Source organism: Bos taurus, chromosome 3 (genome assembly GCF_002263795.3).
Source record: "Bos taurus isolate L1 Dominette 01449 registration number 42190680 breed Hereford chromosome 3, ARS-UCD2.0, whole genome shotgun sequence".
Taxonomy (NCBI): domain Eukaryota; kingdom Metazoa; phylum Chordata; class Mammalia; order Artiodactyla; family Bovidae; genus Bos; species Bos taurus.
Window position 1 is genome coordinate 26468023 of NC_037330.1, and position 15749 is coordinate 26483771.

The 15749-nt window shown below is 47.9% G+C and overlaps 1 protein-coding gene across 1 annotated transcript; it reads right to left on the reverse strand.

Annotated features, from left to right (window-relative positions):
- Window positions 1-482: 482 nt before the first annotated feature.
- CD2 (CD2 molecule) lies at window positions 483-14971 on the reverse strand. Its single transcript, NM_001011676.3, has 5 exons — window positions 14882-14971; window positions 14440-14742; window positions 9493-9726; window positions 5030-5152; window positions 483-1248 (listed from the first exon to the last, which is right to left on the reverse strand). Exons 1-5 carry the CDS (start codon window positions 14940-14942, stop codon window positions 953-955), a joined length of 1017 nt encoding a protein of 338 aa, NP_001011676.2. The 5' UTR covers window positions 14943-14971; the 3' UTR covers window positions 483-952.
- Window positions 14972-15749: the final 778 nt, after the last annotated feature.

Sequence of the window (15749 nt, forward strand, 5' to 3'; positions counted from 1 at the left end):
TTTCTTTCTCCCCCACTTCCCTCAAAGTACAACTAGCATGACTGCCAGCTGAGGGTGGGGCCTGACCTTTTAATCATGGTCATTTAAGACCTGGGGTTTGCTTCGACCGAGTTGTGTCTCAGCCTGCTCCTTTTGCATGTTGCCTGACAGACTCGTGGAACCTCCCGTCTTTATGGATCCCCCCTCTTTTCAAGGATGCTTCACCATGAACCTGTCTGAAGAACCAAGGAAGTAAAACTGCAAATGAGGTTATGTTTTCTGGTGCTTCTTATTGAAGTGTGTGCATAGAGATTTCAATTCCTTATACAAATCTACCAGTAGGCCGTGGGTCCAGTTTTGCACCTGGAGCCTGGGGAGTGGATGTCAGTTGTTCTGGTGGGGGATGAAGGGGAACTGGTTGAATTGGGATGGCCACATTTGGTCGCGCTGTCATACCGCACCAAATAGCCTCTTTCCCATTCAGCACTAGATGACACCTGGGGTCAAGTCAAGGCTTTTATTTCACTGCTACTCCCAATACAGTGGGCAAGTGTCCACCAGGCACATAAGAAACCAAGAGTGTCTCAAGCAGGAAGCTGCTTGTACAAGACACGGCCACAGTGACTGCTTGACATCTGACATGGGCACGTGCTCTGAGAGGGAATCTGTGCTATATCACCCAGTCCTCGTGTGCACACTTTTATTCCCTTCCTGGAGAAGCGGTGATCGGGGAAGGGGGCCAGAGACTGCAGACATCAGGCAGCCTGGCTGCGTTAGAAGTCACAGACTGCAACTCACTTGGTTGTGGCTCACGGGCTGGGGAGGCGATCGTGGTCTGCTTGGAGAGCACCCTTGCTGGAGGATGGAGGTGTGGGCGTGCACACCCGGAGTGGAGAAATTCCACAGTGCCTTTTATGGGAAAGGACGGGTTTTCATCTCTTTTGATGAGAGGAAGAGGACAGCTGCGGCAGAGTTAGGAGTTTTCTTCGGCGTCACAGGGAGGTTTTGTTTGAACGCGAGGCTTGGGGAGGGGAGGGCCTTTTTGCTGGTGAACTTGTGTGCCTGGCGTTGGAGGAAGCCTCTTCTGCTGGGGCTGGACACGGGGGCCAAGAGCCCGTGGACGATGAGCGGGGGGCTGAGAACGATGGCCAGGTACTGGAGGAGTTTGGGACATGCCTGGATTTGCAGGAGTCGAGACTGGAGTCTGTTGAGGCTTCCGGCCTCTTTCCTCAAGGATCGCTCTCTGTGCTTTTATCTCCAGCTCCTCATCTGCAAGGATCAAAGAAGAGTTCTCTGAAGAGTTCTCTTGGCAAAAATCAGGATCGGCGTAACAATACCGAGCGCACCTCCTGTGCACACCACAGCATGCTAGCTGCTCTGGGGAGGATACGATGAGAAGGCAGAAGCCACCTCTCCTCGCCAGAGACTCCAGGTCTTGAGGGGGAGGACAGAAAGGCCCACCAGCAAGATAGAGGGACAGCCCAGGGCTTCAGAGAACTCAGGGAGCCAGAGGCAAGGAATCCGCTGGAGAACTTGATGCCTGGATCTCCAGGGGGCAGAGAGGGCACTCAGACCCCAGCCCTGCCTCAGAGTCACCCCAGGCATCACACCGTAGCACCACTCAGGGTCAGAGCCCTTATAATAGGATCTGTAGTAGTCAGAGAGGGGCTTCCCTGGTGGCTCAGATGGTAAAGAATCTTCCTGTAGTGTGGGAGACCCGGGTTCGATCCCTGGGTCAGGAAGATCCCCTGGAGAAGGATATGGCAACCCACTCCAGCATTCCTGCCTAGAGAATCCCACAGACAGAGGAGCCTGGCAGGCTGCAGTCCACGGGGACACAAAGAGTCGGACACGACTGAGCAACAAACACACACAGTCAGAAAGGATGTTAGTAACCACCTGCCTTCAGATGGGTCTCTGAGATCTACCTTTCACCCACTTCTGTAATTCACCCACATTCTGGCGAGGGGTTGGGATATATGCAAGGGGCTGTTTAGTCCTTAGAAACATATTAGTTTCTCAGAAATTCATAAGCCAGCCCTATGCTCTTGAACTTGGAAGAAAAATTCCTCCTCTGGTCACTCACCTCTCTGGGATTTTCTGCTTTCTGTGATGGCAATCCGTGAAGACAGGCCTACGACTCAGAGAAATGTAATTTTCCTTTGCTGTTTTAAAGTCACACGGGAAATCTGAGGATGCTCAGGTGCCATAGGCTTGGAGGGCCCCGGTGGCCCCTCTGGCCCCCTTTGGGCTACAAGTTAGGTATTTCCTTCCCTGTGCCCAAAGCCATGCTCACAGTGTTCTCTAGAAAGCTAGAAAGAGGATCCCTCCCCGGGGCGGATGGCTGCTCACATCAGTACCGGGGTGTATGTTAGGAAACACGTGCCCTCTCTGAGCACCACCCTGTGACTTCAGGTGACAAGTGAAGTGAAAGTTGCTAGTCGTGTCTGACTCTTTGTGACACCATGGACTGTACAGCCCATGAAATTCTTCTGTCCAGAATACTGGAGTGGGTAGCCGTTCCCTCCTCCAGGGGATCTTCCCAACCCAGGGATCAAACCCAGGTCTCCCGCATTGCAGGCAGATTCTTTACCAGCTGAGCCATCAGGAAAGCCCAAGCACCCTCCTCTGACTGCTGGAAATCCAGGCAGTGGGTGACTCTGAACGCAAAGACTCAAAGCCAAATGCTGGGGTTTTGGTGAGGAGCTGCTGCTGTGCTATGAGCACAAAAAGTGAAATGCACAGCAAGGGAAAAATATATCTTCTGTGCCATCTTTGGTGCCTCCAGGAGGCAGAGATGGTGCCATGAGGCCATGCAGAGGACTTTGAGCCCCAACCCCAGGTCCCAGCTATGGGGCCGTGGGAAAACCTTTTTCCATCCTTGGACTGCAAGCTGGAGCTGGCCATTTGCTTACTGCTAGTCTGGTCACCCTCTGTTTTGTTCATTTGTTTTTAGAATGCTTATTCCCTATCTTCCAGGTATTAGTTACCATTGCTAAGTGCCTGTGATGGCTCAGACACAAGCACTCTTCTTAGATAACCTAAAGTCAACAAGCAGCACAAACCAGGACTGCGAATCACTATGTCAGTCTCTGGTAGGGGCCCAGGGCCACTAGAGAGATGCAGACAGAGAGCCCCATGAGTTCTGGGAGGAAGAGAGGGGTACGGCCAAGGGGCGGATGCCTCAGGTTGGCTTGGACAGACAAGGCAAGTCATCAGAGCTCTGTGCAGCCCACCCACAGAGCAGGACTGTGGGCCCCAGCACAGCCATGCGCGCAACTCCAGCTGCAGCCCACATTGCTCCACGCCTGCATGGAATCCCTCCAGCCTCAATGTGCTCCTCTCTCACTGCATCTCCTGGTTGCTCAGCACTAGGCCTGGACTAGATGAAGCGAACAGCCACCCAGGGCAAAAAACCAAAGGCGGCCCTAACCCCTGGGGCTGTGCAAAGGCAGGGTCAGCCCTGGGGGTGGAGGTCTCCTCAACTTTTGTACCCGGGATCCTTGCTCACCTTACCCTTGTCCTAACTCAGCCTACTGGCCACAGTATTTGGGACAAAGCATTTAACCTCACTGAACTTAAACTTCACCCAAAGGAATATAATCTGTCTCATATGATCATGCAGAAAGTTGGATGAGATAGTGAATATAAACATCAAAATAGGGAGGGAGGTTCAAGAGGGATGGGACATGGGTAAACCTATGGCTGATTCATGTTGATATATGGCAGAAGCCAGCACAACACTGTAAAGCAATTATCCCCCAATTAAAAATAAATACATTTTTAAAAAGCATCATATTACAGATTAGGGTCTGGCACAGCCAACTCCTTTGTCAGCGTGAGTTGATCATCATGTTCGTCATTTCAGCCTCATGAGAGAACAGTTGTTTTGCCACCGGGTGGCATGTGAGGTGCAAGCATGGGATCTTTGACTCTTAAGCAGTGAGGAAGGAGAGTTTGCAGGGAGAATGGGGATGGAAAACTGCCCGAGTAGGGCCAAGGAAACCGTGTGTGCTAATGGGACTAACCCCACGGGGGTGGAGGGTGCAGGAGAGAGGGAGGTGGGAGCTTGGGGCCATGCTGGAGCAATGGCCAGAGGGAGGCCTGAGGAAAGACGTCTAAAGTAAGGAAGATAAATCCAAAGGTGGCCCAAGGCCACCACTGCCTGAGGAGGTGCAGACTAGGTCTTTGTTTGGGTGGTTGCAGAGGCAGCTGGCCTGGGAGTGCCAGGCCCACTCCAGGGAGAGACCCCACATGGGGGGGACCAGTCCTGCTGTGAATGTGAGCTTGTGAGAACCTGAGGACCCATCCACCTGTCCTCACGTCCTGCTGATGACTGGACACCCCTTGCTGGACCCACCTGTAGCATCGCTCCCTAACACCCTCATCCCAGTGTCCACAGAAACATCATTTTCTGAACACACTGCTTTGGGTGGCCTGGATGCTCCTTGAGCCAGCTCCTCACGAGCATAACATTTTCATTCTTAGTGGGTTGTCAGGACTGGTTCAAGGAAGAAACACTCACAGCCCTGACACTTCCTCTTGGAACAGTGAATTGGAAAGGGAATAGAAACACCCAGTTTTAGAACAAGTGTGCTCCTGTGAGTCCCCAGTGTGCTGAAATTTTACCTGTGTTCCTAGGAGACTGGTCCTGAACCCACCTTGGCCACCCTCCTCAGGAGAAGACAAGATGTTGGTTCACAGAAATGGTGTTTTGAAGCTAATCTTTCTATCCACATAGATACACATGTCTCATTCAAAGCATGACCACACAGCTTTGCACAGAGTCAGCTTCGGGTGGTGGATTCCAGTGAGGCCAACCTGGACTGAGCTTCTCAAATCTCCCCCATTGTCACCACTGAGAATCTGTTTTTCAAAACTCAAGCTAACCACAAAATGGAACAACCTGTAACCGCCAGTGAAGGCCCTGACATTCTGAAACTACCCATCTCCAGTTTTTTCTTTCCAGACTCTGGGTGCCAGCCCCATGAGCTGTTTCCACGGGGATTTCACCCAGGCCTGCGGTGGGACAGAAGAAGGGGGAGCTTACCATCTCTCCTGCGGCTCTGTTTTTTCCTCCTGCTGATGTAGAAAATGAGTAGTGCCACGAAGAGGAGGAAGACGGCGCCTCCTACACAAATGCCGATGATGAGGTACAAATCCAGACCTTCATCTGCAAGAGGAACAGATGCGGCATGGAGGGGAGGTCCTGGGAAGAGGGGCCATTTCATTGCTCTGGCCAAGGACTCGAGGACTCCTGCCTCCCATCTTAAGGATGAAAGACTTTGATGGGACTTCTCAGCCTTACGGAGGCTAAGCTCATGGAGGCTGGTGAACAAGGTCAATACCTCAAGGAGTGCAGGGTTCACAATAAGCCCTCTCACAAGGCTCCTTCGAGAGCTGTTCTTCTGGACCAGAAATGCCTGATTCTTCGTGAGCCAAGGCTCTGTCCCCTCTCAAGGAGGATGTCACAGAAGTTTAGATCTGAGAACGAGGTTAGAGAAAATCTAGTGTAATCTCTAGTTTCACGCACAAGGCCCAGAGAGGAAAGATGAGTTGCCTGAGGTCACACAGCATCCATTCCCGAGTGGTTCCTTTAAGCAGCCCCTCATCTTCATGTTTCTGCACTGTTTATCCAGCTTCATCTCTGGTTGCCCTCCTACATCATGATTGCTTTTTCCTCACTCTCATGACCAGGCACTTTTCAAAGACAGGATCCATGTTTCATGTGTCCAGCCCAGCTGCTGCTGCTGCTGCTGCTAAGTCGCTTCAGTCATGTCCGACTCTGTGCAACCCCATAGACGGCAGCCCACAAGGCTTCCCCATCCCTGGGATTCTCCAGGCAAGAACACTGGAGTGGGTTGCCATTTCCTTCTCCAATGCATGAAAGTGAAAAGTGAAAGTGAAGTTGCTCAGTCGTGTCCGACTCTTCGTGACCCCATGGACTGCAGCCATTTTCCAGGCAAGAGTACTGGAGTGGGGTGCCATTAACCTCAAAGCCAGCACCCTCTCCCAAATTTTCCCTGGCCTGTGAGAGAAACTCAGACACACAGTGAGTTAGCCACAGCAGTGAACTCGATCTTCAACTCACAGACCTTCAGCTGCTGTAATGCAATGAGGATAACAATGACTGTGTTAAGAGAAATGGATTTGAGTGCAGGCTTTTCTAGGTAGGAGCTGTGTGACCGTTGGCCAGTTACTTCACCTCTCTGAGCCTGTTCCTGTCTTTGAAAAAATGGAGATAATGAATTTACATTCTAGGTGGCTGTTGGAAGTCAATCAGATAATGGATGTGAAAGTGCTTTATAAAGTGTGAAACTACACACAAGGATGGAGCCTGCCCTGACTACAGTTCCGTGCACTGGCACTTCTGGGAGCTGTTTCCTGAGAGGGATGCTGGGTCATCTGCCCCTTTGTGAGTCGATAGCAGTCACAGAGTCAGCAGCTGGGGCCAGGGCTCAGGGGATTCGTCCATCCTGAGAATGAACAGAGCTCGGCCCAGCATCACAAGGAAACCCTTCTCCAGCCTAACATTCTTGGGAAGATACTGTTACCCGTGAAGCCCAGGACGGACCCCAGGAGTAAGCCAGAGGCTCAGAAACCAAACTAAACAGGTGTTCAGACTGCAGTGGTTTGTTAATCCTTGCCTTTCTTCCTAAGTGTCTCTCTCTCTGACCCATTCTTTGCCTGCCTGTTACACAGACTTTCTAGGCTCTGTGGATGAAGGGGCTTCCATTAGAAAAGCAGGCATAATCCTAACCTGTTGTGAAACTGGACTGGGAAAGGCAGAAGGGCCCTTTAGGTTCTGCCTGCTTGGAGGAAGGGCCAGGGCTATCAGAATCCACCTTGGGCTCAGCCAAGGCCTTCCCAGGGTCTGACCTGGGGGGGTTGGGGGCAAGCCTAGGACCAGTTGAGGAACATGGGGCTAAACCATGCAGCTGCCAGCCTGTCTCCTCAGAGTCCTCAGACGGGACAAGCGTGCCCTTATCTGGGCACACTTGGGAATGTAGGTGTGCCTTACACACTCTGTTCACAGATTTGTCCAGCACAGCCTCTGGGTGCTTTCTGTGGGGGAGGTTCCAGCATGTCTCAGACGTGGCTGTCATGCAAAGCTATGTCCTCACAGTCACTAAATCCAGCCACACTCCTTTCTGCACTCCCTCTCAGAGATGATATGCCCATGAATTCATGTGGTAGAGTCCTTTTGCGTATCTAAACCGGCTCCCTCCTCCTACTATTTTGATTTTAAGTACATGCTTATCTTTTTTGAGCCAAGTGGTTAATCATGTCATTGCTCCTCTCTGCCTTGGCCTTTTAGGGTGATGCATCCAGATCCACTTTAGGGTCTTCAAGAGCCACCTTGTCCTCCCCAGGCTTGCCCTAGGTATTCCTCCCATCTCTCTAGTGCCCCTTCCCCCACCTGGCTCCCCCAACTCTGCACCACAGGGAGGTGACAGGAAGGTTCCTGTCTTCAAACCCCAGCTCCCCCCAAAGCCCTTCCTCTCTTCCTCCATCCCTAATGCACACACATTTTTATACTGCTGGGATCTGGTTAAAATACACATGGAGTAGCATTACCAGATAAAATACAGGAGATGACTAGTTAAATTAGAAATAAACAATGAATAATGATTTAGTATAAGGATGTCCCATGCAACACTTGGAGCACACTTATACTGTCTTTTTAGGGACTTCCCTGCTGATCCAGTGGTTAAGACTCTGTGTTTCCAATGCAGGAGGTGTGGGGTCGATTCCTGGTTGGGGAACTAAGATCCTGCATGCCATGCAGGGTGACCAAAAAAAATATTTACACTTTTTTTTTTTTTTTAAATTTGCTAAATCTGGCAACTCTAATTAAGAGCACCCTGAAAGGGGATAAGAGCTTGTGAAGTCGAGGAGGGGCTACCTCACTCACTGTGCCTTAGAGATGGGGGGCAGGGAGGGATGACTGGGAGTCAGAGATTTCATAGGAGGTGACGTGACGCTGGTCTGAACGTGTGACTTGTGGACTCTAGGATGGTCGCCATTGAGCCCTGCCTCCTGAGATTTCTACCTGTGTGTGACCCCTTCTGATTAAATGTGGGCCGGGCTTACTGAGTGGCTCCTGAATGAATAGAGTACAGCAGCAGTGATGGGACCTGAGACCAAGTACACAGACCAAAGAGCCTGGCTTTTGCGCTGGGCCCTTACTGTTGCTGTTTCTCAAGCTTCCCTGAGGGAAGGGGCTGCCATACTGGGAGGCAGCCGAATGCACGTGAGTAAACTTGGAAGTGGCTCCTCCCTCAGCAGAGCTTGTACCTGACTGACTTGACTGCAGCCCCTGCTAGTACCTTGACAATAGCTTCATGAATGACTCTGAGCCAGAAGCATCAGCGAGGCCAGTCCCAGATTCAATGTCTCACAGAAACCGTGAGATTATTATCTTCAACGCTGTTTGCTGTTTTAAGCCACTACATATGGGGTCGTTTGCTACACAACTGATAACTAATTCAAAGTATATATTAAAGTCTTACTTCTGACTTCACACCAGCTCAGGGTTGCTTCTTAGGGTCACTGACCCGCCAAAATTGCTATAGAAACTAAGGAAATCTGGCCAGATCACTGTTTTGTGCTTGGCTTCCTTTCGGGGATTGACCAGGCAGCACTGGAAAGATAATCGTGGAGTATCAGATGAGTAGACGCTTGGGGATCACGGAGCTTATCTTCTTTGTGGCTCAGGAGGCTGAAGCCCAGAAAGAAGAAGGGACTCTGTCCAGGCCATCCCGATATATTTAGACAGACAGAAACTAGAGGTCCAGACCCCAGTCTCCCAGGCCAGAGCAGGCCATCTTTCAAAAATTACTTTGGGGGGTCATGTCAAGTTGGGGAGCAGGAAAGAACTTAGACTCTTGAAATTTCAGAACTTTGCGTGCTGAGCTGTCTGCTCTGAGGCAGTAAGAGCATTGCCCACCTGGGTTCACAGTCCTCCCTGGCCTCAAGCTTTTCCTCTCTCCAAGTCCTTCACTTCCTGGGTTTCTAGAAGGAGCCCTTCTGCTCCTGCCTCTGATAGGAGGTGCTGACCATTGCCCCTCCAGAAAGGAATCTTTCTTGCTCCCTTCTCCATCATTGCCCTGGGGTCACAGCCATGGTCCCTGACTAACTGAGAGACCATGGGCAAGTCAGTTTGCCTCTCTGGCAAGGGGCCGTCTATATGAGATAACCATTTCAGCTCCTTTTATCTCTTCAACTCAGCAATTCTTTCTCCTAGGAGAGCATCTTTTTAATTTCCTGAGGTTAGACCATGCTCTGTGAGAAGAATCCCAAGACGGGTAAACAGGGAACACTACCCCCTCTCTCCTCTAAGCCTTCCCTTGGAGATTTCCAGGAGAAAGAGGGATGTTTTCAGTTCTCATCCTGAGCCAAAGCGGCCTCCCAGGCCAAGCACCCATGCCCTGGAGCAGTCCTTGCCTGTTCGGCCTTAAAGACTGGATTGTGACATGAACTTGTGGCGCCCGACCAGTGCCCACCACGCACCTGGACACACGGCGATCTCCGTGCTGACTTTCTTATCGACATGGTTACTCGCCACGCACATGAATGTTTTATTCCATCTGGTGTTCCACGTGTAGGTGATGAGCTTCCCATGATCTTGTTTGACACGGGTCGTATTTAAAAACAGTTGTAATTTAGGATTACTTCCATTTTCTACCTTGCAGCTCACAGTTCTGTTGGTACAGATCCAGTTAATTTCAGGTCCTGAGAGCATCTCTGAAAAGAAAAGAAAGATACAACTCAAGTCAGGCAACTTACTGATTGTAAAAGATATACCTATTTAGAGAGGGAAAATGGAGTTAGTTGGGGAACAGGAAACAATTTCAAAGATTCCTAGCAATTTTAAAAATATCATTTCTATTTTATGTTATTTATACAGCACATTCAGAATAAATTTATTTCTGATATTTATAAATATATCAGTAAAATATACATCATATTTTCAGATGGTAAAGTGTCTACCTGCAATGTGGGAGACCTGGATTTGATCCCTGGGTTGGGAAGATCTTCTAGAGAAGGAAATGGCAACCCACTCCAGTACTCTTGCCTAGAAAATTCCATGGATGGAGGAGCCTGGTGGGCTACAGTCCATGGGGTTGCAAAGAGTTGGACATGACTGAGTGACTTTACCTTCTTTCTTTATACCTTAAAATGCTTTCACATATATGATATCATTTCATCCTAACAAACAGAGAGGCTGATGTTTTTCTTCCTGTTTATAGATGAAGTACCCAAGGGTCTGGGAGGGTTAAATGGATGGTCCAAAGGTACCCACTAATAAATGGCAAATCAGGAGAGGAGCTCACCCTCCCAAATTCAAGTTCAGTCATACAGTTAAGAGGTTTACCATGTCGTGATCCCCACATGGCACAGTAGTCTGTTGGGGATGGAGGGTTGGGAGAAATGCTTTAAGAGCAACTGGGAACCTGACCCTTGAGAAACTGGTACATGTATAGCCTGGGGCCTTGGTCACAAATGGAAACTCCTTCCTCCTTCCCCCGGCAGATCCTGGGAGCAGTGGTGCTGTTCAAGCTCTGGACAGACAGAGCCTCTTCATCCTCCCAGAGCTGCTGGGCCACTCCCCACACCTCACTGGTGCTCACCCATAGATAAGGATAAGAAAAACGTTCCCCACCTGCACAGCAAGGATGACAGGTGACAAAGCCCTGGCACATGGCTGGGCTCTGGCAATACTGGTGGTGGGGCTTCCCAGGTGGCACAGTGGTAAAGAACCCACCTGCCAATGCAGGAGGCACAAGAGACAGGGGTTCGATCCCTGGGTAGGGAAGACGCCCTGGAGCAGGAAGTGGCACCCCACTCTAGTATTCTTGCCTGGAAAATTCCATGGACAGAGGAGACTGCTGGGCTTCAGTCCATGGGGTTGCAAAGAGTTGGACACGACTGAGCACACACAATATTGGTGGTAGCTGTTGTGATCACACATGCCCTGCCTTTCCTTTTCTGACATGATAATATTCGAAGGCTGTGTCATGAAAGAAAAAGCCCTGGCCATGGTGTTATTTGGACCAGGTTCAAATCGTACTCCACCACTTGTGAGCTGTGACCAGATTCTGCCCTTTTTCTCACCCTGCCTTCCCTTTCTTTCCTCAGAGTTGCCACCTTTCTCTCTCAGCAGCCTTCCATTCATCATGCAGATGGATACCTTTTTTTCTTTCTTAATGATTTCCTCCCTCCCTGACTCCCAGACAATCATATCTTCCCCATGAACTTTCTCGCCAAATTTCATTTCTGTCCCAGAATATAGGTATGCAGAAATTAAGTGTTTTCCCATCCAGAGATTCAGTGTGACCCCGAATGAAGAGGATGGAAAAACATCCCCGTACACCAAGACAGGGTCAGTTCATGCTCTAGGGGTTGAGTTGAGGAGTTTGTTTGTGTTTTCAAAATGGAAATATTCCTTTTTTTTTTTTCTATTTATAAATCTACATGTTGTTGTACAGTTGAAAACAACACAATATTGTAAAGCAATTATCCTCCAATTAAAAATACGAGTAAAAAAAACATACAAGTAAATCACATCACTGTAAAAATTGATAAAATATCAAAAAAGTTTCAAAAAGATTAAAAATCACTTGCAATTCTATCACGCAGAGTCAATAATTATCAATGTTTCAATGCATCTAACAAATGTTTTCTATGCACGCATGCCATATATAAATAATGTTCTAAAAAATAAAATTGGATCATATGATTTTTTAGTCTGCCTTTTTCCCTTTACTGATCTATTATGAAATTCTTTACTTTATGAACACCAATAAATATACATGTCCACCATCTTTTTAAATGATATATTGTTGATTTTAAGGGCTTCCCTGGTGGCTCAGTGGTTAACAGTCCGCCTGCCAATACAGGAGACGCAAGCTCCATCTCTGGGTCGAGAAGATCCCGTGGAGAAGGAAATGGCAACCCGCTCCAGTATTCTTGCTGGGAAAATCCCATGGACAGAGGAGCCTAGCAGCCCATGGGATCATAGAGTAGGAAAGGACTGAGTGACTGAGCACGCACGCATTCGGATTTAATCAGTAAGTTTCTAACTGCTGGGGACTTTAAGATCCTTTCCAGTACTTCACTGACATAAACCACCCAGCAATGTGCAGCCACTTGAAAGCATATCTTTGTACATATGCTGTCTGTAAGACAGTTTCGTACAAGAGGCATGATTGTATCGAGTGAGGGTACATCTCATAGATGAGCGCGCTCTGATTTCCAGGTTGCTAGGACGACCTCCTTCTCCACTAACATCTGCTTTTAAGGGGACTTCCTCAGCTAATGGCAACAGCCCCCTCGTTAAGGAGTTGTGGGTACCAAGATTGGAAACAGAGAAGCTTGAAGGAACAGAGACAGAGAGAACTCTAGCACTGAGGAGACAGGTACTGTGTCCCAGGGGCCTGACGCACCTATGGTTAGCTTTTGCCCTGAAGCCTTGTCCCATGAATACCCCATAGGGTTATAATTATGAAAATCAGACTCAGAGCAGATAGAGAATTTGCCCAAGGCCATGTGGCAAGAAATGGTGACTGGATCACAAACTGACATGCTCTGTAACATTTACACACACACACACACACACACACACACAGGATGGCAGTTGTGTCATGGAAAGATCTCTGTCTTTTGGCAAGAGTGAGAATTTATTTTTGAGGTTGTGAAAACATTCTAAAACTGATTGTCGGTTTGGTTGTACATCTCTGTAAATATACTACAAGCCATAGAATCATATACTCTAAATGGGTGAATTTTGTGGGACGTGCATTATATCTCAATAAAGCTGATGGGGTAGGGGTGGGTCGGGGCAGGGTGAGGGCAGAATGTCACCATCCTTGCTAAAACCAGCCTTGGGTTTGGATCCTGACTTTGATCCCATCAGACCACTACCTGTTTCCTCAAAGTTGATCAGGGAATAACGACCTCTCAGGGTTGTTGGGATCCTCAAGTAAGAGCATGTAGCAAAGCACATCACACATCACCGGTAGCCATTATCACCCAGGCAATACTAAATGATACATGATGTGAAGCTCAAGTTTGAAATAGGCCAAAGTTATGACATCTGTGGTTCCCAGAGCCCACAACAGAGGCCTGTTCTGGCTGCATCTATCTCACCCCATTTCTGAGCTGTAGTCTGTATTCTGGTGCCGGATTAGGTGTGGCAGGTTGTCATCTGCAGGGGGGCTGCCAATGTCTGTGACTGTTGTGGGTGGGGGCTGCTACCAGATCCGCGTGCTCAAGAGCAGGGCTGGAGGGTGACTTTACGTAGGAGGAGGGGGCCCTTCCTTTGGCAGCATTTCCTGTGTCAAGCACAGAAATGCTTATTTGCTCACTGAATCTCTGGCTTGTGTTCAGGCTCAGGTTCCTATCTTCTTCTCCAAGCAAAGTTCAGCTTCTTCTTCTACTGTTATCTATGCCCTGCCAAGTGACTCCTGGACTTGCTACTTCAATGTCATTTCAATTCTACTTTCTCGTCCCTCTCTCTCGAACTCAAGCCACTTTGTCCATCCTTTTTCCACACATGACCCTCAGTGTAAGCAAGCTTCAGGCATGTTGTAGGCACCCTGTGGTCTAGGCCACTGGTTATCAGCTTCAGCTGTGCTTTAAAATCACCTGGGGCGTTTAGTGCCTACAATGCCCAGGCCCTGAGCCAAGAAACTCTGATTTAATTGGTCTGGGATGGGACTTAGTACTGGTAACTTTTACTGTACCTCAGCTGATTCCAACATGAAGCCTGAATTAAGACTCACCAAGCAGCCCCTTCCTGCTTCCCCCAGATTAAAGCAGCAGCTCCCTGCCTAGTCTTCCATCTTTCATCTTCCATAGCTACTACTGCTCTCCCAGTACACGCATAGACATATGGAGCCACACCCTGTGTATTTTCTACAGATACCAGCAAAAACACCTTCTACCTTTGATCATGCTGATGTTGAGCAGATTAGAAACCATTCATCCTTTAATACATTATTTCCAGCCCTTTCCTGCCTTACCACCACTCCTTCAGGACATCTGGGCTTGAAATTGTCTCTCCGGACAGAAGACCCACTGCCCTTCAATCAGCCTCCCCGTCCTAGCCTCATAGCTTATCCTTCATCATCCACCTGAAATGGTCACCGTTTCCCCCTTCTGCCCACTGATTCCCCTCCTCCTAATTAATGCCATGTCAATCTAGATCCTTCACTCAAATCAGCATCCCCACCACCTCTGGAGAGGTGGAGTGTGTAGACACGAGGGTCTATTAGCTGTGGCGTCTATCTCTCCCACAAGACTAGAGCTTGCATCGAGGCAGGAGGAATGCATTCAGTTTCCCTTAGGGCTCCCCAAGGCCAACATCTGGGCTGGGGACCTTGCATAAATGCTACTCTTTGGCTTGCTAAATAGCACCCATTTTGAGATGGAGGAATTTAGGGGTCAAAGACTTACCTTGAATCTTCAAATCAAATTTTTTGCTCAGTAGGTTTACTCCATTTGAATCATAAACCTCTACCTCATAGAGACCACTATCGTTTCTCATCAGAGTTTTAATTTTCAGAGTTCCATTTGTAAACATATCATATTTGTCCATTTCATTGTGAAGTGGCATATCTTTCTTTATTCGTGCAATCTTGTTTTTGTTTCTGTTCCATTTTATATCTGCCACTATATCACTTCTTGGAAAACCAGGAATGTCCAGGTTGAGGTCATGATCCAGGGCACCCCAGACGACAATGCTTTCAGGGTCTTCACCTACAAAAAGCAAGACAGTGGCTGAGGTGACTCGCTGCCAAGGAAAAGCAGGGCTGTGACCTTTCTGACCTCTATGCTCAGTTCAGGGTCTCTAACGAAGCTTCTAACAGTGAGAGTGAAGACCCTCACACCAACTTACCTTTGGTGGGAACAGTGAAAATCAGAAGGAAGCTGGCTAAGATTTCACATGCGAGGTTCATCTTTGGGGATCGTTTCCTTCTGTGATTCTGTGTTCTTCTTGCAAAAGGAACTCAAGTAACATCAGTGGAATCCACCCCCTGTGAGCTTAACCACGTGCCTCTCTTTTTTGCTTCTTTAGGTAACATAGAATACAGACGTACACACACACTCACACATAAGCATATACAATTCAGAAAACCAACCTGGCTGATGTACTTCTTTGCTAAAGCAGAATATTTGTGAGTGTGTCTTCTTATCATGTTTTAATCCTCACAGCAGCCTTGGGTGGGTTTTATTATGCTCGTCAAAGAGAAGAGGAACTAACAGACTAAGCCACTCAGAATCACCCTTTAGTTAACAAAGAGCCAGATTCAACCTTACGGCCCGCCTTCTATGCCCTCTACTGCAGTATATATGAAAAAGTATTACTATTAAAATACATAAATTATTCCTATCAATCAATAAGACAAATGAAATTTGGTTTTAAAAATCAACAAAGAATACAAACAAGCAAATTATAGAAGAAATACATTATAGAAAAAATGTCAATAAATGTATGAGAAGGTATCTAATGCTACAGATATATATATAATAGCTTTATATATATATATATATAAGTCATAAAACACCATCTTCACATTCAAATTGGTAAAATTAGAAAAGATAGTGATTTACATTATTGACAGAAATGTTGGGAGAAGCAGGAACCTTCATATAATACTTGAGGGAGTATAAAGTATACTTCCCATGGATGGGATTTGGCAGTTTCCACTAAACTTTAAAATATATATGTGTATATATATATATATATATATATATATATATAT

Excerpts from the sequence above, each read along its gene's own strand:
- CD2 (NM_001011676.3), bottom strand. The coding sequence starts at position 14,942 with ATGAACCTCGCATGTGAAATCTTAGCCAGCTTCCTTCTGATTTTCACT. Across the intron at positions 14,743-14,881 it reads TTTCACTGTTCCCACCAAAG|GTGAAGACCCTGAAAGCATT; the intron begins GTAAGTTGGTGT and ends TGCTTTTTGTAG. Across the intron at positions 5,153-9,492 it reads GGAGATCGCCGTGTGTCCAG|ATGAAGGTCTGGATTTGTAC; the intron begins GTGCGTGGTGGG and ends TTCCTCTTGCAG.